This window comes from Hirundo rustica, chromosome 19 (assembly GCF_015227805.2).
Source record: "Hirundo rustica isolate bHirRus1 chromosome 19, bHirRus1.pri.v3, whole genome shotgun sequence".
Lineage (NCBI taxonomy): Eukaryota > Metazoa > Chordata > Aves > Passeriformes > Hirundinidae > Hirundo > Hirundo rustica.
In genome coordinates this window covers 3,379,422-3,402,709 of record NC_053468.1, presented here as the reverse complement: position 1 = coordinate 3,402,709, position 23,288 = coordinate 3,379,422, and the positions used below count along the sequence as shown (strand labels likewise).

Here is a 23,288-nt window from a genome sequence, read left to right as displayed (position 1 = left end):
TCTTCCTAGATTTTAGCAGCGCTCTGCTTCCAGGTGGGCTCTAAAGACCCCCCAGGAGGGATGTGGTGGTCATTGCATGGGGGGGGTTTTGCTGCAGGTGAAGGACTTTGCAGTGTGTTTAATTCTCTGCTGGTCCTGAGGGGGTGTGAGGGGTTCCTGTGCCTGGCGCTGCTCTGGAGGGACTCTGGGTGTGGATGTTTTCCTGGCACATGGCCTGGGGGAGGACTGGTCACAGTGGAATTGGGTGGGAGGGTGGAACTTGAACTGGCCATAGGTGACAGAGAACTGCCTGGTTTGGTAAGTTCTACACAATCATCAGTTCCAAAAAGGGGAGGGAGTTCCCACTGAGGTCTGGGTTAGCTGGGTTTGGGAAACTCAAGTGGTGTTGGGCTGGGTTAGTTAACTGTGGTGGTGGGTGTTTGGAGGGGGATGTAAGATCCAAATGCTTTTCCCAGGGTGTGGGGGTGGCTCTCAGTGTCTTCACCTGTTAAATTCTGACAGCTGCTCACCTTGAAATGAAGCTCCTGGCCCCACCTGAGTGCACACAGCTGTGCTCCACTTTTCCCCAAAAACCTGTGATAGGTACCACCCTGGTCCACTTTTTTTATCCCCCGGAGTGCTGCTGTGGAAGTTGGTTTGTTCCTTTTGAATTTCATCACTGAACATCTGTGGTAAGTGTTGCACTTAATGGGAAATTACACAAAAAAAAAAGTTGCTGTTTTCATAGAAAACATAGAAAACTTAACACACTGCAAGTTTAGTGTGGGCTTGAGGGTTATATCCATGATCAGTTATATTTAGGAGCTTTTCTCTCTGCTGAGGTAGCAGAAATAAGTTGTGTAAACATTTGCTGTCTCTGCCACAAGAGACTTCCCTTAGTTTTGAGTTTTCCTGCAGCTGCCTTTTTGGTTTTGTGCTTTTTGCAGTTTAACCACTTGGCAGGGTGCCCAGAGGGGCTGTGTGAGGGACTGAAAGGCCACGGACAAGAACCCTGAAAGGGCTCTGGGCAACCACCTCGGGGTGCCCCTGGCTGGGCAGGGTGACCTCCAAATGTCCCTTCCAGCCCCCAAAATTCCCTGCCCCTCTCTGGGCTGGGTGTCTGTAGCCCTGCTCTGTGTTCAGCCCTGTCTGAAGTCCCTGAGCAGTTCAGAGTCCCACAGGAGAAAAAATAAACTGACATTCCTGAATAAATTGACATTCCTGATCTTCCTACAGGGACAGGAGGCTGCACAGGCCCCTCTGCTCTGGTTTTTGGGTGAGCCAAACTGGGGTTGAACTGTGGCCTCCACTGGGGCTGGAACACTGTTCCAGGAAATGACTGCAAGGATTTCTTAATAAGAAAAAAATCCCTGCAATTTAAGTGAATTATGTGAATTAAGGAAATGTATATGAATCACAAGGAAATGTGAATATGAATTTGTGTAGCATGCAGTGTTTACCCCGAAGTTACTAGCATAAAACAAAGTAAGATGTCAGGCAATACAAATGGTTGATGCTGTTAAAATGTATTTTTTTTAAATTCATACAATATGGTGGTACCTTGAAAGTCTGCTTTAGAGACAGCTATTCATAACTAAAATAAGAATTCAATATGTTGTAGCCAGAATCTGTGTGCTGTTGGAATAATCTTAATGCTCCCATATTTACAACAGATTCTGGTAACATTTTTTAATCCTGCTGTAATCTGAGTTTTGTGACTGGCCTTTGAGTTGTGGGTGGGTTTTTTGTTTTTTTTTTCCCTATTGCTTCAGTTAATTTCTAGTCTGTTTTCCCTTTTAAAAAAATCAAACAAAAGCCCAAAAAGCCAAACAAAAAGAAAAAACCAGCCAAGACTTTGGGGTTTCATCTTCTGTGCTTTAAAAAAATTACTTACACCTATAAAAAGAGAAATTAAATAACTCATTATACCAGGTTTGCATACATTTGGGGTTTTCTCCTTTCTGCAACATAATCCTATAGGGAGAGTTAGGGTTAAGGCAGATGAACATCGGGAATGAATCCCTCAGTATTTCTGCAGCTTTGTCCCAGGGTGTTTTTTAAGATCTTTGCCTGCCCAATTTGGCCGTTTCAAAAGCAGCAGGAATTCCGGCTGCCTCCATGGCCACAGGATGTCACTGTTCCTCCACCAACGGGCTCTTCTCCATCTGGATTTCCTATTTTGCTGCTCTTTGATTGTCAGCGGAGCATTCCTACAGGCTGTGATCCTACAGAAAGGCATACATCAAGTAGAAAGATACTTCCATTTTAGGAATAAGAGAGCTGGATGGTTCCCTCAAATGCCTGAGGAGAATATAGATTGGAGCCTTTAAATGTTATTATGTGGATCTTGCAGTTCCAGAAATAGTAATGTAGATTAATTGAGCTCCCTGGGCTATCAGACAAGTTCTGAGAAGGGATTATATTTAAGAATATTTATGTTTCAGATTGGGCACTGGCGGGTGTCTCTAGAGATACTGATTTCCATCTGTAACTAAGAAATGAAGTTACTCAAATTCATCACTTCACTGTGGCTTTTACTTAACAGTTACATGGAGAAAAAAAAAAAAAAGTCTTGCAAAAACACTTGATATTTTCCTGAGTGTGAAAACACACCTGTAAAACAAACTATTTTTTCTTTTGCTGGCCTACCTGTTGTATTTGAGAGGATTTTCATTCTCCACCCTTGTATGCTGTTATTACAGGTTTTCTTCCTCCTGTGAAGATGATTTTGAGCTGCTACACCTGAGTAGCCACAGATCAATCCTGTAACTAAATGATAAGTGACTTCTATTTGCAGCATACTGAAAACAGGGTATCAATCATAAGACTGTTATGTTTTTCAGCATTTGGTAAAAATGGGAACTTAGGTGAACACAGAATATATTTCAGGAAATGTTCTTACATCTTTTCCAAATGCCATCATCCTCATGCTTCCTTTTGCTTGAGCAGGTTCCAGTCGTTGCTTTTTCTGCTGTGAATTACTCCTCTACAATTATAGTAATGAATCTATTTGATAACATTACTGAATGAAAAACACTTGACTTGAAATTTCGCTTGGTAGTTTGACTTCTCTGTTCCCAGATTTCCACAGGACGTGCCCTTGCTGTCAGGAGAAACTCAGACGCATTCCACGAGTGAAATAAGCCATTGTGAGATTCCTTCATGTTCCTCCACAGAAAAGCCTCAAAAAGCAAGAGGAAAATCCAGGCTGACAGGCAGGTGAAATTAAATTTCTGCTTTTCTTCTCCCTGCTCTGTGTCTCTGTGTTCCCCGTGGCTCTGTTTGGCCGTGGTGACCTCTCAGCTGGCAGCGATTCCTTTCCCAGCAAACTGCACATTCCCCTCCCTCTGTGCAGGCTATTAAAAGCAGATGTGCAGGGAGAGCTCTGTTGTGATGCACTCCTGTGGGCTGATTTCATTCCTTGGCTGCAGTGGTGGGATGCCTCCCAGGAAAGCTGGAGAAGAAGCCCAGGAGGATTTAAAACCACAAGTCCGAGCTAAACTCCTGGGCCTGAGGCTCTGTTGGTATCAAAGTAAATTAAATGTAACACAGCTAAAGCAAACTGAGCTAGATCAGTGCAAGGCTGGAATGAGGGAGGGATTGGGGAGATTAGATCTGATCTTACATTTATCTCTTCTTTATAGGCTGTTCTGTGGCTCTTAATAAATCATTAAGAAACCGTCACGGAAAGCAAGAGCAGCTTTGTGTAGTCCCTGGACTACGTTTTGAAACATGGGAATCTTGAGATATAAGCTTGGAATCTCCTGCAAAGCTACGGGGAGGAAAAAGGCACCATGTCATTTAATTGGTGTGTTTATAGGGAGCTCTCACAGCCTGCATCTGAGCCGAAGCCATCTGGGGATGTGTCTGTGGGGTCACATCATCCTGCAGTCCTGTGGGATGAGGATTGCTCCAGGCTCTCCTTTGCTCGGGGTAGGGTGGGAAGAAGGAAGCCACAGCCAGAGCTCAGTGTGTTGTGCTGTGACACCCCTTCTCCAAGGTTTTTGGGCCACCGGTTCCCCTCACTTCTGGGATTTCTCCTGGAACGTTGCCCCTGCTCTCAAGGTATTGATGGGAAGGGCTCTTCACCACTTTGCTGGTTTATAGGATTTCCTAGCCGAGCTCTAGGTGACATGAACAGCTTTGTAAACGTTCCCAGTTCTGCTGGGAAGCCCTGGAGCAGCATTCCTTGGGGAAAGGCAGCGGGTGCTGGGTGTCCCCCTGCACTGGGGCTGCAGGAGATGATCCCGCTGCCTCCTCGGGCCTGAGGGAGAGCTGAACGTGAGCTGTGGGCTGGTGTCCTCTCTTTCCCTGGGTCCTGCTGTGGGAGCAGAAAGTGAAGCAGTTTTGGGGTCTGAGGGCCCCAGAACAGCCAGCTGTGGGGTATGGGGACATCCCTGCTCCCAGGAGAAATCCCCCCCAGACTTTTCTCTAGAGGTAACCCAGGCCTCTCCCAGCCCACTCACCTTTTGTTTCTGATTCTGGCGCTGCATCTTCTTCAGCCTCGAGTTAAACCCTCCTTGGTCTGTCAAACAGACATGACGCCGTTAAAAGCCCCTCTGGAGCAGGTGAGGTTCGGGGCCTGTGGCCGCTGTGGGCCGTGTCCCTGAGGCGCCGCGGGCTCTGCGCTCTCTGGGGTCTGCTCGCACACCGGGGCTCCGAGGAGCCGGCTCCCCACACCGAGCTCGGCCTCGGCTGTTCCCAGGCGCTCCTGCTGGTCCCGAGGGAGCCTTGTGCCAGCCCCAGGGGGCTGTGGGGGGAAGGCAGGAGGCAGGCAGGGGTTAAATATTCTGAATTTGCAGTAGGCAGCCAGCTTTCCCATATAAGAGCACCGCACTCATTGGCTCTCCCCTTCACTGAGAAATCGAGCCAGTCATTTCCTGTGCGAGCCCCGGTTCGCTCTGCAGAGAGCCGCACGGTTGAGTGAATCACGGGGTTCTGGGGTTGCTCCTTCTCCCCGGCAGCTCGGATTCTCCCGTGGAGCAGCCAGGAGCTCCACGCCGCGCCGCCGAGGTGAGCGTGGGCTCCTCCGCACGGCTCCGCGCCCGCGGGCGTCAATAATCTGGGGGCTGCCTTCATGCCGATTCACACCTCTCGCTGCTTGACTCGGTTTCTGCCGGGAGCTTCCTTCCCCTCTGAAGGATCCTTTGGGGCTCCTTGTCACATCAGTCCTGGGGTGGAGCTCGCAGCAACTCCTGGTAAGTGCCGCGCTCCTCTGACAGCGGGGCTGACGGACGCTCGGTGCGGAGGAACAGCTCCGTTCTTGAGAAGTGCGAGTTGAGCTGGCGAGCAGAGAGTGCTCCCTGTGCTTCCCAGGGGTGCACGAAGTGGGTGGGTACATCAGAGGGTCCTTTTTTCTAGGACCGTTCTACTCTCGCTTTTAACCCAGACGCTCTGCCTGTGCAAGGCGGACAGTGAGTAACTCTCCCGAGCGCTGTGGAGAGATGGAAACCGCAGCTGAGAAATGATTTTGGGAAGAGGAAGACAGAAAAGCGCAAGCAAACTGTTATGGCAGCGCAAATATCCTTCTAAAGGATTCGGCAAATGTACCAGTAAGTGTTTTGGGGTGGGAAGCGAGCCTGAAATGGGATTCGAGGGTGTGTGCAGAGGAATGTTTGTCACTAGAGCGCAGACTAAACCGAGTGCCTGAATTATCATAACGGTTTGTCTCAAAACCAGCCCTTGGATTTCTTGCTGTGAGCTGCATGGAGATGTTTTGTGGCCGTTTTCTGCCCAGAGCTGTGCTTTTTCACACCCTAACCTAAACCAAAACGCTCATTCCATTTACCTCTCTGCTGGTGCAGGCTATGGAGTCCGGCTGTAGCCCCAGCAAGGGAGATTTCTCTCCAGAGGAAACCTGTTAACCGTTTGGAGGGAGTGCCTGGGAATGAGAAGGAGCTGTTAACCAAAGCTCTGCTGCAGGTTGGTGATCGTGGATGTTTAATTGTTTAATTAATCCTCACAAACCGTGTGAATCTGCAGCCCCTTCGGGCGGTGTGCCTTGGGTGTGGTCTGAGATGCACCCAGGCAGATACGAAGAGATGTCTCCAAAGAGTCAAAACAGAGTTCAGGATGCATCAGATGAGAGAAGGGGGAGCTCTGCTGGGTGCTGATGCTCTGTGGGCAGCAGATCTGGTGGGGCTGTGCTCTGTGCAGGCTCCCAGGGCGGGGGGAGAGTGCTTGCCTTGGAGCTGGGAGCTCAGATCCTGTGCTCACGGGGATAGCCAGCAGCTCCAAGTATCGAGGAGATCCCACTCGTTTTTTCCCCAGGACAAAATGTCAGAACGCCTGAGGGAGCACAATTTTTTCAGGTGTTTTCCCTGTCTGAACAGCCTAAAGCTTCCCAGCAGGGACCACGGGCAAAACTATCTGTGTTCCAAAGACAGCCCTCAGTGAACCTTTATCTTTTTGGCCACTTGGTGACCAGCCCGTGCCTGTGCCGGGTGCACTGAGACAAGAACAACGATCACAGGCTCCTAAAGAGCCACTTTCCTTGCCTTTTATGTCAGGAACCTGTGCTGCTGCCAACAGGTGAGGTCATCCCACACAGGGGGTTCAGATGTGCTGCAGACAAATTTGCCTGTGCTTCATGAGCTGCTTCTAAACTTCTCCTTTGCTGGAACCCCATTCAGGACCCTGATCCTTTATTCAAACGCTCTTCCTGTGCAGAGTTTTACCAAATCTCCCTCTCAAAGGACCCGTGGCCAGCCTGGGAACTTTCTTTGTGTTGCACCAAACGCCTTCGGGGTTTTGTGAATACATTGTGTTAATTCTCCCCATCCCCTGCAGGTTTAGTGCCCCAACAGGGAACATCTTTGTCGATCTGCAGCACCACCTCTCCTGGCAATGGATAAGTTCACGAACGGGCAGCCAGGCCCAGCTCAGAGGAACAGGCTCATAGGATTACTAGAAACAGATGACAGCATCCAGGAAGATAAACCTGCCCCGAGTAAAAAGGAAGAAAGGTCAGGACATGGAAGGAAAGGAGAGCCACAACCCTTGGAGACACCTTATCAGAAGGAGAGCAGTGACTTTGCCCCTAAAATCAAGATTAATCTGAACTATCGGCCAGGGCTCGTCAGCAAGTGAGTAACTTTGGGGCGTTGGACCAGTTTGGGTTGTGATGCAGCTGATCCACACTGATCCCGGCTGCTGGGAGCCTGTGGATTTTCCCAAGTCTACACAAAAAGTGAGGAATGAATCAGCGTTGCAGGCACGTGGTGGGAGGTCACTAAAGCAAGGAGGGGATGTGTCAGGACTGTGCTGCCCTGGGGGTGAGCTGGGCGTGTTTGGGGTGGGCTGGGTGTCAGGGCAGCCTCGCAGGGAGCCCTGCACACCTGAGCCGCTCCTGCCAGGGCTGAGCACCAGCCTGAGAGAGCTCCCACCACGGGATGGGCCTGACTCTGCTCCTGTCCTGGGCTCCTCTCTCTGCTCTGGACGCCTGCCAGGGCTGCACATCAGGCTGGAGCTGGGAACGGCTCCAGCTGATGGAAAGAGCAGCCACTTAGGAGAATTCTGGGAAATAACTGTCTCTATTTTTCCCTTGACTCAAAAATAAAACACTTGAGTGTTTTGGGTTGTTTTTTTTTTTTTTCCCCAACCTCTGTCTCCCTCCTTCCTTCCACTTGTCCCACTAGAACCCTGCTCTTATCCCTGCCCTCCAGAACTTCCACTCTCCAGAAGTTGCTAACGCTTTCCGTCTGTCCCGCAGCCAGAAGGACCCGAATCGCTTTGACAGGGACCGGCTGTTCAGCGCCGTGGTCAGGGGCAGCCCCGAGGCGCTGGAGGGTTTGCTGGAGTACTTAAGGAGGAACTCCAAATTCCTCACCAACTCCGAGTACACAGGTAGATTCCTGCTTCTGCAATTGTTTGTAATTCGCAGGGTTAGCAGAGGAAACGGGCTCGTGGTTCTCTGCTTTCCCCAGCCCTCTGTCTTCCTTTGTTTTCCTTGTACTCACCCGAGGGTGGAGAATGCCATTAATTAAATATATCCGAAGGTTTTTGCCTTAGGCCTACTAAATATACGGATAAAATCCTCTAAAATGAGGATTGTGGTCGATCCTGCAGAGTTAAGTTCTGGATCAAGCGCTACAGCTGTGTGCAAAGCACACCCACAGCCCATTCAATCCTCTCTTCCTGCCAGATGCAAAGACTGGGAAGACCTGCTTAATGAAAGCCCTGCTGAACTTAAAAAATGGCAAGAATGACACAATCCCAGTGCTGCTGGAAATAGACCAAAAGACACAGAACCCCAGGCCACTTGTCAACGTGTCGTGCTCTGACTGTTTCTACGGAGGTAAGGATTCAGTGAGATGAGCAGGAGAAAGGAAAAGGAGGGGAACTGGAGCTCCTGCAGACACACACAGCTCACTCCCCTTTTATTTCTGATCCTGCATCTTCTTCAGCCTTGAGTTAGACCCTCCTTGGACTGTAAATCAGAAACGTTACATGCTTCATAACCCGGGAAATGAGGTGATTTGCTTGGGAAAGTACAAAAAGCACTTGTAAAGATGAAAAAGAAGTGCTCTGTCGCTGTCAAGAGAGTTCTGCTGTTTGGCTGTGCTTTGAACGGCAGCGTGGTTGTCTCAGTCCTCTCTTGGGATCTCAGTGCCAGGCAGGAGGAATTGCCTGCCCTGGTCTTGAATTTCTGATGGTTTTGAGGCTTCTTGAAAGCCCTCAGCTGCCAGCCAGCCCTGAGGCTGTGCAGAACTCCGTGCCATGGCTGGTGACATCCCGTCCTGTCCCCCTGACAGAGTGACAGGCTTTGCTCTGTCCTCAGGCCAGACCGCCCTGCACATTGCCATCGAGAAAAGGAGCCTTGATATGGTGAAGCTGCTGGTGGAGAACGGAGCTGATGTCCATGCCAGAGCCCATGGTGAATTCTTCAGGAAGAAGAAAGAAGGAGTTTACTTTTATTTTGGTGAGTTAACTGTGGGACACGTTCCTTTGTGGGTTTTATTGCCATACTGTGTGTGATGCCACTAATTCTAGGTGGGTTTGCCCCTCTGTTGCCACCTTCAGTGCCCTTTCATCAAGCCCTATTTAAATGGCAGAATCCTTTCATACAGCTGGGGTGTTCACTGTGCATTTCCATCATCTCTGGGTTTATGTGTTTATTCCTGTCTGAGTGGCTTCAGACAAACACCAACACTTGGCTAGTTTGGATTTGAGAGATCAGTTTGACATGTGGGGAAGTGTTTCAGCTGCCCCCAGAAACAGAGTAATTATTTACTGCAAAACCCTTTCAGGATCTAGAGGCACTGAGGCAGAGCCTGTTCTGTGTTTCAGCGATGAAACTCTGGGCTAAATGTATTCTTCTGGGATTGCTTTTTTTCCCCTTCCTTTAATTCTCTCTCCCCCCTTTCTGCTTCCCCTCCAAATGCTTCAGGTGAACTCCCCCTCTCCTTGGCTGCCTGTACCAACCAGCTGGACGTGGTGGATTACCTTCTGAACAACCCCCACCAGAAAGCCAGGCTGCAGGAGCAGGACACCCAGGGCAACACCGTGCTGCACGCCCTGGTGATGATTGCGGATGACACCGAGGAGAACACCAAGTTTGTGAGCACAACCTACGTGGAGCTCCTGAAGGCGGGCGTGAAGCTCGACCCGACATGCAAACTGGAGGAGATCGTGAATTACGATGGGTTGAACCCCCTGCAGCTTGCTGCCAAGACAGGCAAAGTGGAGGTAGGGACAGCCAGAGGGGAGGGTGAGGAGCAGGGATGGTGAGGAGCAGGGAGGGTGTGATTTGCACCCTTGGTGTCCAGTGGAGTTTGGAGCATCTTGCCCCCAACCCATGGTGATGCTGCTGGCAGGGGCAGTGCCACAGGTGGCCATAAAGGAGAGAGGACACCCTCCAAGCCACTCAGCTGTGTCCTGCAGAGCCTCAGCTGCTGCTGCCGCCCCTGCACTGAAGCTGCTTCCACTCCTGGCAGAGCCAGATGCAGTTGCCTGCTTTTAGCCAGCCCCAGGTGTTTGAGGCACAGATCCAGCTGTGCTGCTTTGGGCACGCCGTGTCCTCGTGCCCCTTCAGCACGGGAACCCCGTCCTGCTTGTGTCAGATCTTCAGGCACATCATCCAGAGGGAGATCAAGGACCCCGTGTACCGGCACCTGTCCCGCAAGTTCACCGAGTGGACCTACGGCCCCATCCACGTGTCCCTCTACGACCTGTCCTCGCTGGACAGCTTCGAGGAGAACTCTGTGCTGGAGATCCTGGCCTACAGCAGTGACACCCCGGTGAGGCTCTCACCACAGCTCAAAGATGGGGGGTTATTCTGTCCTTTTTTACAGCCTTATATTATATTGTGTAATTATTACGTTTCCAGTCAGCGTGGGCTTTTGGGTGATAATTTGTCTGAAAAAAAAGAAGCGATTTGTGGGTTTTGTTATTGGTGTGGCTCTGAGCATCCATAGTTTGAGAGAAATTTTGATTCTTTCGTTGTCTTAAGCCTTGGTTTGTTCAAGTACCTTGATGGAGTGACTTCCATGCAATATTTGTTGTCCTTTGCACTAAAAGGCCTGGCTGAATAACCCCTTAACAACTCCCCAGTTGAAGCCAGGCAGCTCCAACCCTTAAAAAGACAATCCTCTGGTGAATTCCCGTTCCTGCTGGCACACAGGTGCATTTTGGTTGCTTGTTTTTCCCCACAGAACCGGTACAAGATGGTGGTTTTGGAGCCACTGAACAAACTGCTGCAGCAAAAATGGGAAACGTTCGCTTCCAAGAGATTCTACTTCAGCTTTGTCTCCTACTTGTCATTCATGATCATCTTCACAGCCATTGCATACTATCAGCCCTTAAGGGTAAAGGTAGGTCCAGTCTTTTTATCTGGGAGTCCTGGATGGATGGAGCAGAGTTTAAAAGTTGTCATCACTGCCTCTGCCAATCTCCGCCTCTTTGGGTGGTTTTGGTTTTGTCTTGCAGCCTTCCTTTCCAGTGGAGTTCACAGCTGGAGGCTTTCTGTGGGTCTCTGGACTGATCATTATCCTGTTAGGAGGCATTTACCTGATCTTTGCTCAGGTAGGGTGATCTCTTGGCTGGTTTCACTGTAAGACAGGGGAAAAAAGGAAAGAATCATTTGGCACGGAGGCAGCAGGATCTGTTCTCCTGACATCAGGGTTTGTAGGAGGGAATCCTGCTCTGGGACACTCAGTGTGATCTGGCAGTGACAGGCCGGGTTGCTGGGCAAGAGGGGATCACAGTTCCACAACAGCAAATAATTCTGAGAGGTTTCTGTGATTTATGGTATTAAAATGCATCCCTGGCATTTAATGCAGGCTATTAATAAAGACATTGGACCGAGCCATGATTCAGCCCTTGTTTATCCTTGCCCTTTATAAATAAGGGCTTTTTTCATCTGGGAGGGATGAAATCAGAGATCTTGAAGATGAAAGGAGGAGCACGTGGAGCAAAGCTTTCCCCTGGGCAGGGCAGGGCTCCCTGTCTCACATGGCCTGGTTCTGATGAATGATCCGTTGATTTTCCTCCCCTCAGAGCCTGTACCTGCGGAGGAGACGCCAGTCCCTGAAGACCATGTGCTCTGACAGCTGCATCGAGATCCTCATGTATGTCCTGGGGGGATTGGCACAGCCACAGATTGGAATTGCTGTGCAGCTGAGCTGCCCTAACATTGCCACAGAGCTGGAGAGCAGGAAAAGCAGATCCTCTGCCCCTCTCTCTCCACCCCTGCTGCCCTCTCCTGCTGCTGCCCCTTGCCCTAAGCCTGTGTTGGAGTGGGCTTTGCTGGGTGGGGTCTGGCTGCTCCTCGCAGCCTCCCCAGTTGTGTTTTATTGCAGCACATATCTGCTTCCTTGCAAAGCAGATCTGCAAGGGGCCCTTTCTGCTGGCGTGGGTCACCTCCACGTCCTCTTGTTCTCCCTCCAGCTTCATCCAGGCGTTCTCCCTGCTGCTCTCAGCAGTCCTGTACGGAGCCAGCTCGGAGAACTACGTGGCGGTGATGGTTTTCTCCCTGCTCCTGGGGTGGGTGAACACCCTGTACTACACCCGCGGCTTCCAGCGCACCGGCATCTACAGCGTCATGATCCAGAAGGTCGGTGCTGGGGGGAGGAAATAAAAAAAACTCTGCAGGGGGAAGGTTTTGGGGTGTGAGGAACTGGAACCGAAGCCCAGGGATTGCAGGAAGAGTAGCTGCAGCACAGCACTCGTTTGGCAGCGCTGAAGGTCCCAGGTGACAGCAGCTGGCACCTGTGTGCCAGACACCAGCCCCAAAGGAGCTCTCAAAATCGGTGTGGGCTCCCTGGGGCTGCTCAGCATGGCCTGAGAAGTGTTTCCAGATCTGCATAGGAACCTGGGGATAGAAAGGCAAAGCAGGGGTGAAGCGAGGTGCCAGGGAAGGATTCTGGTCACCTTTTGTGTAAACACAGATGGAAAGGAGAGGGGAGGGTGTGCTGAAACAATTTGGAAATAGTGGGGAGCCGACAGGATATTTATTTGTTTTAAAGAACTGTTCATACTGACAGAGCAGCAAAGTTCACAGCACTGCCAGATCAAGCTGCCAATGATATTATTTACCTGTGGAAGTGATTTAACACATACGAGTAGTTTTTAAAATTGGATAAAAGCAGGAAACCTTGCCATCAGTGTTCCTGAGGGCTGGGTTGTGACGTGTGAGCTCATCCTGGTGATTTCACGTGAGATAAAGGACAGCACTTCCCCCTGGTTTGTGTTTCAGACCATCATGAGAGACCTGCTGCGTTTCCTCTTGGTTTATATGATCTTCCTGTTCGGCTTTGCTGCAGGTGAGCCCTCCCTGAGCCCCGCGTGGGCTGAGCGCACAGAGCTCTTTCCTGAGCTCTCAAACCGTGTTTTGCCCCCAGCTCTGGTGACGTTGATGGGCGATGCCCCCTCGGTGTCTCAGAACAAGTCCCTGGCTCAGCTGGAGAGCGCCGGGAGCCACGCCATGTACGGGGGGCTGCTCAGCGTCTCCCTGGAGCTCTTCAAGATCACCATCGGCATGGGAGACCTGGATTTCCAGGAGCACGCCAGGTTCAGATACTTTGTCATGCTGCTGCTGCTGCTGTTCGTGATCCTCACCTACATCCTGCTGCTGAACATGCTGATCGCCCTCATGAGCGAGACCGTCACGGATATTTCTGGCTACAGCAAGAGCGTCTGGAAGCTGCAGGTGAGGCCCAAAGCTCTGCTGGGGTCAGAGGTGGCAGTGCCTATGTGTCCTGAGCCCAGCTGTTCACGTGCCTTTGACATAAAGCTGTCACCCTGGGAGTGCATTTTTAGGTGTGTTGACGACTCTGCGTGATCCACATGCACGGGGAAGCGGAGGCAGCGCTTTGGGGTTGGGTTCCACGGTGATTCTCCACCCCCAAGGAGTTTCTGAGTGGGGAAGACTCAATGGAAAGGCTTGGGCTGGGCTCTGTCTGTGCCCTGCTTTCTCTCTGACGTGGGTTTTGTTCTTTCAGAGGGCGATCGCTATCCTAGAAATAGAGAAGGCCTGGCTGTGGCGCCAGGGTGGGAAGAGGAGATCTGGCTGCTTCATGTCAGTGGGGCTCAATAAGAAAGATGAGAGGTGGTGTTTCAGGTAAGAAGATGCACCATTCCCCCTCACACTCCAGTGGGGTCACAGCCTGGTGACCCTGGGCCTCCACACGCTCCTGGCTACATCCAGATTTGTTGCTGATTGCCAGGCTGGAGGTTTGAGAGTTAATTGATCCTCCAGCATTGTCACCTTTGTCTTAAGAACATTCCCTGAACTGGAGAATTTGGATCCAAACAGAGCAGTTGGCAATATGCAGGGGGAGATGATATTTTATCTCGTGGAGCTTTGATTACAGAAGATCTTTGCTCCAAAAAAGAAAAAAAAGCTCTGTAAGGTGTTACTGCTACAGCCAAAGCATCAGGGTGGTGTTGTCAGGATGAGCTGGGCTGGGAGGCTGCAGGACAGTGAGATCTGGCTTGAGATGCTGCATTCCAGGCATCGGTGTCTTGTTGAATTTTATCTCTCCAGAGTAGAGGAAATTAAATGGACAGACTGGGCAAAGGATGTGGGAGTTCTGAAGGAAGAACCTGGAAACACCAGTGCTTCAGAAATAAATCCAGAAGGTAAATTAAATCGTGGAGAAAGGTCTGCAGCATCCTTTTAGCTTCCTGCTCAGCAAACTGTTCTTGGCATATTGTTATGTCTTTAGCAACAGAATTTCAGGCAGGCCAACTTGAAATTGCTTCCCTGCAGCAGCATCACTTGTGAGCTGAGGAAATAAAGACTTAGTGTAGGTCTGGACCTGGATAGAGTTTGAGAACAAACCAAGGATGAAGGAGGTGCCGTTCCTATTTAGCTCTGGGAGAAATGGGCAGGAATTGCTGCTGAGGAAAAGCAGTGGCTGCTCTTATTTCTGGCTCAGTAGCCCAAATGGTGCTTTTCCTAGGAAAGGTAAAGCTTGGGCTCATTCATCCTGCACATGTGAAAATCACAGGGCTTTTAGAGCCTGACTTTGGGCATTAACTCTGAGAATATTGTGAGATTCTGCCTGAGATTTTTCTGTTTGCTTCCCTTGGTAGAGCTGGGAAGGAGCTCTGTGGAAATCAGAGCTGTAACTCTGTTAGAAAGTTCTTGTTCAGCCTGGCAGAGCCTGGGCAGAAGCTCCAGTGGATTTGGACACAACCTCCAGTGCAGATCCCTCCTGGGTGCCAGTTTTCCAGGACTGGGGAGGTTGCAGTGCTTAGAGCATTCTGTGGTGTGTGTTGGGTGTTCCTTGAGCCTTCACCCTTCTAAAGCCGCGTCCCTTTGTCAGCTTCCTGCTGATGAAGGGCTGTTCTTGTGTCCCCTGCTGCAGACACCAGGTCCTGGAAACGGCCAGCACAGACCCCTCCCCGAGCAGCTGCTGCAGAGGAGCAGTCCCTGCTGCAGCCCCAGCCAGGAGCCACAGAGATGGTGCCTCTGCAGAGACAAACCAGAGGCCTTTGACAGCTTTGGTGGGCTGCAGCCTTGCCTCCACCTTCAGAGGAGTTGTCCCCGCAGCAGCTGCAAGAACTGAAAGCGCTGTCAGTGGCAAAGTGCACTTCCTGGAGGACTGTGGTTCAGCCTGTGGCTCTCAGCATTGTCATGCACTTGAATGATTCATTTCCTCTGAAGAAACTGTTTTTACTCGACCTTCTCTGCCTGACGCTCTTATTACTATACCTAAGGATCCAGTGGTGGGAGCGAGCTCCCGGGGCAGCGGGGAAGGCAGGGACAGCTCTGCAGGGATCACTCAGCTCTGCAGGGATCACTCAGCTCTGCAGGGATCACTCAGCTCTGCAGGGATAACTCAACTCTGCAGGGATAACTCAATTCTGCAGGGACACTGCTCGTGGATAACGCTCCTGGAATGACCCGGCTGAGGATGGCTCCTTTTGTCACAAGGGACTGCCCTGAAGTGCTTTGGAATAAAGAGTTGTAGGGTCCCGAAAGGTTGCCGAGGGTGGAGCTGTGTCCTGCTGGTGTGAGATGCGGGTGGACACAGGCAGCCAGAGCTGGCCCAGCCTGTGGCAGCACCTGCAGGGCTCCCTGGTGAATCCACACCAGGGTCTCCCCATTCCACGCTTGTAGAACGAAATCCTTTGCGCGTTTGCCCAAAAGCTCAGGAAGCGATGTGGATTTGCTGGACCTGGGACTTCTGGGGTTTTTTTTCATGGGGTTGCTTTGTCTCTGTAATAAACAGCAGCAGAATCCTGCTCGTGGCCCCCGAGAGGCTGATGGGCCGACACTTTTTGTGTGGTTTTTGTTTCCTGTTTCTCTTGATGGGCGTCCTGTCTTGCTGCAGATGTCTGCAAGGACCTCTTTATTTTTGTGACTTGCGCCCTGCCTCAGGCAGGAGGGGCAGCCCGCTGTAAACTCTGTGGGGAAAAGAGATGAAAATGAACTGTCTCACTTTTCACTCTAGTTAACAGTAATGACGTGTAAAATTTCTGTAAACAATACAGCAAGTGTACTTCATTGGAAAGGTTCATTTCTGGGTTTACTTTTAGAGCTTCTGCCTTAGAAGGGGAGAGGAGGCGTTAGCAGTGTGGACTGTAAGTTCTCGTCAGATTCCTGATTATTGCTGTGGGAGTTAACTCTTGCTTTTCGTGGCCTGATGTGGGTTTGTGCAGCCACACCTGAGCAGGGAGCAGCTGAGGCTGCCCTGGATGCCCCTTCCAGCCCAGGGAAAGGTTGCTGAGAATCCCAGGAAAGCTGCACACCACGAGGGTTGGCAGCACCTTTCATACTGTGAGATAAACTGGGCAGCCTGAGATCTCTGTCTCAATTCCTCTCTGAGAGAGTGAGCCATGGAGGTTTTCCTTTTGGAGACCATCACCTTAATCCTCACTGCATGCACGTGGCAGGCAGCAAAAACTTGTTTTAAAGCTTATTCCCTGCACTTCAGTGGGTTCTTCCCCCTCGTGCTGGGCAATTCCCCTCCAGCCTCACTGCACTGGGACTCTGAGTGGGAACTGACTCTTCTTGCTCCACCTTCTGTTGTTTTCTTGCTTTGTGAAGCCTTCAGCTGCTTTTTCCATCTATGGCTTTGTCCTAAGTGTTCCCAAGATTTGGCAAGGTGCTCATAATGCACGGGAGGCTCATCTGGCATACGATAAATCCATCGCTGTGCTCGGTGCTTTGCTGTGGCAGGGACACTTGGAGATTGTAAAGAAACGCGGGATCAGATCTGCCATCCCTGTCTGGAGTCTGAATAAATGTCCTTGCTGGTAGTTTGGGGAAGCTGTGGGCACTGACAGCCTTCAGCATCACCTTCCTCTTCAGACATTCCTTCAACCTGCTTCTCTTTTTAAGCTTGGCAGCGCTGGTTTATCTTTTGATCTGCATCAGAAATGTTCTGCTGTGGGCTTTGGCATCCCCGGAGCTTCCCTGTCCCACCCCAGCCCTGCAGCCTCGTGGATGAAGGATGTGGGTAGCAGGCCCCACGGGATTTTTGTTTTGTCAGGAAAGCCTTCAGTCATTTACACAAGAACTTCTCAACAGGTGAGCTCTCCTCTCCCTTCTCCCTGAGCCCCTGGCTGTGCAGAGGGGGAGGTTTTGCAGGGCTCTGAGTAAACAGAAAAACCTCTCACAAATGGCACTGGAGGAACAGCTGCAGTTTCCTTCCCCTGAGGCTCTGGAGGTGCAGCTCTGCCATGAAAAGACACCAGCAGCTCCCAGTGCTTCCCACGTGCTTCAGGGCTGCCCAAACCCTCTGGATGTGCTTTGGGCAGAGTTCCTTGGCTCCTGGCAGGGTGAGAGATGAGCCTGGGGCATCCAAACCCCTCCTTTGCCCCAGCACGCTTTTCCTGGTCCTTGTTCCCTGTACCTTCTGTCCAAGGCTCTGAGCTGTCCTCACCTCAGAGATCTCTCAGCTTATCTCTGCAATTTTCCTAAAACCTCCACATCTGCTGTGTGTGTGGTTCCCAATTCCTTATTTTCCTCAGGGGCAGAGGTGGAATCAAACCTTCCTTGTCCCTCAGATCCTTTACACACTTGGTTGGGTTTTTTTTCCCCTGTTTTTCCAAAGGCTGCCCTGAAGCTGGAGCCAGCACGGGGAGCTGCATCCATGAGCTGATCCCTCTCTCTCCATCTCCCTGTGACCCCACTTGCAACTGAACAATTTTCCATTGCCTCAGGGAGCCTTTGAAGTGTGACAGCCCCAGGGCCCCGACAAAGACCAGATGCTTTCTGTAAGTCCAGGAGCTGCCCAGGGCTGGGCTGAAGGGCTGCAGCTGGTGGAGTTTGCAGCTGGACTCCTCCTGGGGCTGGCTCTCACTTTTGGGCTTCGCTGAGTTCAAGAAACATCATCTCTTGCTCTGGGACTAAAACAAAAATGAAAATTGGGGGGGGGGGGAAAACCCCAAAAACATTTTAAAAGAAAACTTCCACTTTGCAATCCCACATCTGCTTCTGCAGCACAAAAAAAATCCCAAACCTGGGGCCAGACAGGACCAGACAAAGGCTCAGGGAGATGTGGCTGTGGCTGCCTCGGGGCTGCCATGGAACTGGTACTAATTCTGAGTGCAGGAGGGGTTTTTCTTGCTTCCTCTTTTGTCATAATATTTTTTTTTTTTCGGCTCAAGTTTGTGGCACATGGGGTGTTACAGCATTTCTGGGCTGTGAGGATGGTTGTCAAATGTTAAACACACGGAGGAGGAGAGTTGGAGGTAGCTGGGAAGTGTCCATGGGGTTTGTTGTACTCCTTTCTGAGAATCACTGGAAAATTTAGATTTTGTGGGCAAAGAGATCCATGTCTCTGTTTCACTGGGCAGAAGAGCTATCCCCAGCTGACAGTGTTGGTTTTGTTGGCGTTCACATCTCCAACAATAAAGTCAGGGACTCCATCAGTGCAGGAAAAAAAAAAATTAATCTGCTATTTTGGAATCCTCTGGATGAAAACCTTCATCCATTAGGACAAGAATGAATCTGCAGAGTGCCAGAGCCATTTCCTTTTGTTCATCCCAAGCTTACAGTGCTTAACCTCTGCAGCAAATACGTTGGAAGGAGTCTTGAAATTTGGAAAAAGAGTGAGGGGAAAAAAATTCAGCCAACGGGGCTGCGCTGAATTTCTGTTCCCCTCTCATGGGTCACGGGGACAGAGGTCGCCAGCTGTGCTGTTCCTTTTTTCTGCTGTCAGATTGTTGAATAATGGTTTTGCTGCTGCTAAACTGGTCACAGGATCCGTCCCTGAGGATGGCTGGAATAAAATAAATAACAGGGAACCATCCACATATAAGTAGATATGCGATGTTTCGTTCTAAAAATTGCCCTTACTGCTGCAAAGGACGCTAATTCTACAAAACTATATATAGAGAATTCCAGGGCAAGGGCTGCTGCTCGTCTCTTTCTGGAGCACAGGTTGGGTTTTGTTTGGGATCCGAGCTCTGCCCGTGGATGTGAAGGCTGATGGGCTGACAGCTGCTCTCCTTGCTGGAGCTCCGTTTGATGCTGTTGGAGGGAAGAAGGGAGGGTTTACGGCCATCGCCTGGAGACAGAGGTGAAAACACTGGCAGCGTAAACGCACCCCGCTGGGGATTTTCCAACCATGCCTAAGTAGTGACAAATAAAACATTCCTGCCTCGTGCTCCCTGCTGGATGTGCTCTCCCTGTATGGTAGAGGACTGCGGGCTGCAGCCAGGGCTCCTGGCTTAGTCAGTAGAAAATAGGAAAGAAAGAAGGGAATCAAGTTATTCTGTCCCTGTTTTTATCCCGGTGTGGTAAAATCCTGATTTTTACCTGCGTGCAGGAATCTGTTGGTGCAGCCCTTGCCCTGCCAGGCGCTTCTGTGCAGCACAAATGTGCTTGGGGAGTTTTCTGCGGGTCCCTTTTGCTTCTGCAGAGAACAAGAGATCCCACGGGATCCGTGAGAGTATCCAGGGTAAAAGGGAGTTGTGTCATTTTGGACAGCCCGGCAGGAAACCCCCCGGTGCTCTGCTGGAATTCGCTCAGGGTGGCAGGGAGCAGAAGGCAGCAGCCTGGGCACAGCAGGGTTCACACAAAGGCCTCCTCTTGGCTTTTGCTGTCACAGGGTGAGAACAGGGATGGATCCTGCTCTGGAGCAGGCTGGGAACCCCCTCAGTTGCTGCTGATTCAGGAAAAGGCCATGCAGTAAGATTTGTTTTGTAATTTTTTAAATGCAAGAGTGCTACATTTGCTATAAATCCTTCTCTGATGATTTTTAGGCTGGTTCATGCACCTTGAAAAGCCACTCCAACGTGTAGGTGACCTCTCCTTGGGACAATCTTTGGTTTCCCTCATGGTCTCCAGGACGCTGCAGGATCTCTGGAGGACGTGATTTTGCTCTGGTAGGTAATAAATGTTGTTTTTTAGTGTGCTGGGGAAATGCTTCAAAGACAAATATAGAATCTGTGTTCCATGCAATGTGTCATTATTCTATTTTTAATTCAGCATCAGAGGGATATTTAAAAAAAAAAAAAAAATCTTTCCCAGTGATAGCAATTATCTAAAATATAAACCCTTCAGTCCAAGTTACAAAGGGTTTTGCCTTGTATGTCTAAAGATCTGGACAAGTATGAGGCAGTGAACATGAATTAACACAGTAAAAGGTCTGAGAAGACCTTGATGTCTGCGGTTCAGCACTGATAATTTATCTTATTTATACAAAATTTAATTTATTTACATACTGTCCCTCATTTTCAATCAGGCCCCTGTCAGCTGAGTGACCTGTGGAGTTCACAAAGACAGAGGCAGGGCAGATGGATTTGATTTTCTCCTTGCACTTTGGATTTGAGAACAAACTCTAGATAAAGAATTGGAACCGCTAGATGATGTGTTTGTCTAATGGAAACATAAATACCGTGTTTAATCCTGAAGCTCTGCCCATACTGGTGCATTTTGGCTGTCTGCTCCTTCAGGCTCTTGGGATTTTGTGTGTTCTGAACGTTCCCAGCAGAAACTGGAACTTCTGTAAATAGGCCAGCCTGCTCCAGGTGACACAGCATGGAAACACTGAGCAGTTCTTGCTCTTGCTGCCAGGCTTCCTTAAAACGTTTTTCCTGTAATATTTCAGCCCCAAATTCATGTTAGAATCTGTTCCTTATCTGCTCTTCACTGGCTGACTCAAGAGCAGCTGTCCCCTGTCTCGCCAGCACGAGGTTCAACCCTGAGAGGATCCTGATTTTCCAAAATAGCAGCACTGTTGCAGCAAAACTGTGTTTTGATACAATCTCAGCATTACCAGTGCCCTGGCAAGGTAAAAACTGGGAATTCGGGTCTAGCTGAGATGTGTTGCTGCTTTAGTAGCAATTAGGAGTCTTTAGCACAATTAAATATTTAATTAGGCGTTCATAAAGCAGATGAGACAGAAGTGGGGACAACACTCAGCCCTGAGCAGCAATGAGCACTAATGTCTGTGGCTGCAGCACCCTCAGGGATGCTGATGTTGTTGTACATTTATTTCCTGAGAATAATTCATGAGATTCTGCAGTGTTGGTCAGCATTGCTGAGTACCTCTGCACACAACATCTAATTGTTAATTATCATTGAACTTCTCCAGGCACAGACAGGAGATATTTATTGGTGAGTAGAAAAAGGAATAAATCTCATCTCTGCAAAGCTGTGCCCCTCAGCTTGAATATTTATTCAAGAAAATCTTCTCATCACTGGGGGGAAAAAAAATATTACTATTGTCCTGTGGCAATCCAAGAGTAAAGAACTGGAGTTTCTTTACCAAGGCCTTGTCCCCAGTGAAGATTTTTTAATCTTGCTGCTTATAAACCTTTTCCTGGGAGCTGAACTCATCACTAGAGAGTCTTTTAGTTTTAATTCTCCATTGAGATCTTGGGAATTTTTCTTGTGTGCATGTAAAGATATTCTGAATCTGCTACCTTAGGAGGATGAGGATTGTTTAATGTGAGCTGATCTGTGTTTTGCCCCTCACAAGGGCTGCAGCCACAAGACCATCTGCACTGCTCCTTTGCCTTTGACAATCAGATTTAGTGAGGCAGAGGAGTTGTACTCTCCAGATTTTGCATTTAGAGTTCATATAAAACTTCATCTTTGCTCAAAAGGCATTGTCTTCAAACCCTCAGTGGTGTTTTTTGACTTTCCCTGCAACTCATCCTTCAATAACACCCCACTCATGCAGAGCTTCCTCTCTGGGGCTGTCCCAGGAAATCCCAGAGCACAGACTGAGGTTTAAACAACAATAATCCTCCCAAAAATCCCAATTCAGGCATTTCATTAGGAACAGATGAGGAGCAGAGCACTGCAGCAAAGAGCTGCTCAGTTCACATTTAACAGAAGGCATCACTTGATGGTGAAAATCCACCCTGCAGATCGGCTGATCGAGAGGAACAGCGCCTAAAGTCAGCCTTGAATGGATGAAATGTTACATAAAGCACAGAGGGCTCTGCCTCTGATTGAAAAGGAAGCATTTTCCTACACACCCTGAATATTCAAGAATATTGAATAATTAACTGGGCTGTTGCATTGTCCTGTGTGGGAAAGCATTTGGAGAGAGTAATTCCCCCAGATTCCAAGAACCAAGGATGCTCCAGGCTCCTCACTAAATAAAATCCCTTTTTCTGTCTGCTCCTAGGAAAGAATCAGCGGGGGCCACACCAAAGTGTCCACAAATGTGTCACTGACAGTGGAGATAACTCTGGGTGACAACTCTGCTCCTAAACCACCCCAAAAATCTGAGTTTTAGGAAGGTGTCAGTCGAGGTGAGGTTGTAGAACTGCTCTCAGCAGACTGCCGAGAGAAAACCCAGCACAGCCACCAAGTGATTTACTACCTAAACAAATCCTGCAAGGAGCTCCAGGGAAGGGAAGGAGCATTTCACTCGTTAGGAGGAGAACCTAAATACTGGATTTATCTGATTCAAGGCTCTCAAGCTTTTATTGGGCTATTTGTACCTAATTTGTTTTATGGGAGCACTCTGGGGCCGAGTTGAATTTCCCAGTCTGTTTTTATTCAGCTCTAAGGAGAATTCCTTCTCCCTTGGCAGCCTCCTCTCCTGCTAGGCACTGTGGCCAACCAGCAGCACCATTAACTGCTGCAGTCTGGGACTGCAGAATTGGGCAGAAATTACCAATTTACCTTCTTTCCTTCCTCTGAATGATACTCTGAGAAGCTGCTCTTCATTCTCTCTCTCTACACTGAGGCCAGAGCTGCTCTTCCTCCTCATTCAGCTTCTCAAGGCAAGAGATCATTTTCATATTCCTGCACTTAATGTCTCATTTTTCCAGAAGGGAATGAGCAAAAATGACAAGTTTTAACAGCACCTTGGTAAATTACAGAGTATTCCCAGGCCAATCCATATTCTATCTGTCTTCTCCATCAAAATAGGCAAAATTTTCAGAGATCTGGCACTTGGATGAAAGCATATTCCAAGTGAGGGTTGCTGGCTTCATCACAAAATCCACTTTGACCTGAATTTGAAGAATTCCTACTTGGAATCCATCTGATTTACCAATTACACAAAACTAGGCTTGCTCTTTTCACTCTCCTAATCCCTTTGGATCCATGTGAAAAATCTTTCCCTCCCTTTGGATAATTTTAGCTTTGCTCAAACTTATTTCAGTAAAAGATGGAGCACCCTTTAAGGTTCTAATTTCGGTGTGGTGTGTATTAAAAATCTTGTGTTTTCTGAAGAGGCCAACTGGGTTCTGGCATCCTCTTTCATTAGCAGGGACAGCAGATCTTTAAAATGTATAATCCAGCTCTGTTCCAAGTAAAGCTTTCACTCAGATGAAAACATGTTCAGGGCATTTAACTTGATTAGGGGAAATTTACTATTCCAATTCCTTTTTTGTCACCATCCTCCCATTAAAATTTATGAGGGCTGATTAGTACACGATATTTTTTC

At 49.4% G+C, this 23,288-nt stretch overlaps 1 protein-coding gene across 6 annotated transcripts; it reads left to right on the top strand.

Moving 5' to 3' along the window:
- Positions 1–96: 96 nt before the first annotated feature.
- Positions 97–15,060, top strand: LOC120761293 (transient receptor potential cation channel subfamily V member 2-like). Of its 6 annotated transcripts, none has more exons than XM_040082398.2 (18): positions 97–671; positions 3,061–5,177; positions 5,341–5,531; positions 5,784–5,901; positions 6,769–7,064; positions 7,691–7,824; positions 8,123–8,275; positions 8,759–8,899; positions 9,368–9,666; positions 10,041–10,217; positions 10,632–10,790; positions 10,906–11,001; positions 11,476–11,546; positions 11,866–12,031; positions 12,674–13,126; positions 13,419–13,537; positions 13,964–14,058; positions 14,790–15,060. In XM_040082398.2, the coding sequence occupies exons 5-18, from the start codon at positions 6,826–6,828 to the stop codon at positions 14,918–14,920; spliced, it is 2,433 nt and encodes an 810-aa protein (XP_039938332.1). In that variant the 5' UTR covers positions 97–671; positions 3,061–5,177; positions 5,341–5,531; positions 5,784–5,901; positions 6,769–6,825; the 3' UTR covers positions 14,921–15,060. The 6 variants fall into 6 exon arrangements, with proteins under 6 accessions (XP_039938332.1, XP_039938334.1, XP_039938333.1 ...); XM_040082400.2 differs by having other exon boundaries at positions 97–5,177; positions 12,674–12,740; positions 12,819–13,126; XM_040082399.2 differs by having other exon boundaries at positions 97–5,177; positions 5,369–5,531.
- The last annotated feature ends 8,228 nt before the right edge of the window (positions 15,061–23,288 follow it).

Excerpts from the sequence above, each read along its gene's own strand:
- LOC120761293 (XM_040082398.2), top strand. The coding sequence starts at position 6,826 with ATGGATAAGTTCACGAACGGGCAGCCAGGCCCAGCTCAGAGGAACAGG. Across the intron at positions 12,032-12,673 it reads ACAGCGTCATGATCCAGAAG|ACCATCATGAGAGACCTGCT; the intron begins GTCGGTGCTGGG and ends TTTGTGTTTCAG. Across the intron at positions 13,538-13,963 it reads GATGAGAGGTGGTGTTTCAG|AGTAGAGGAAATTAAATGGA; the intron begins GTAAGAAGATGC and ends TTATCTCTCCAG.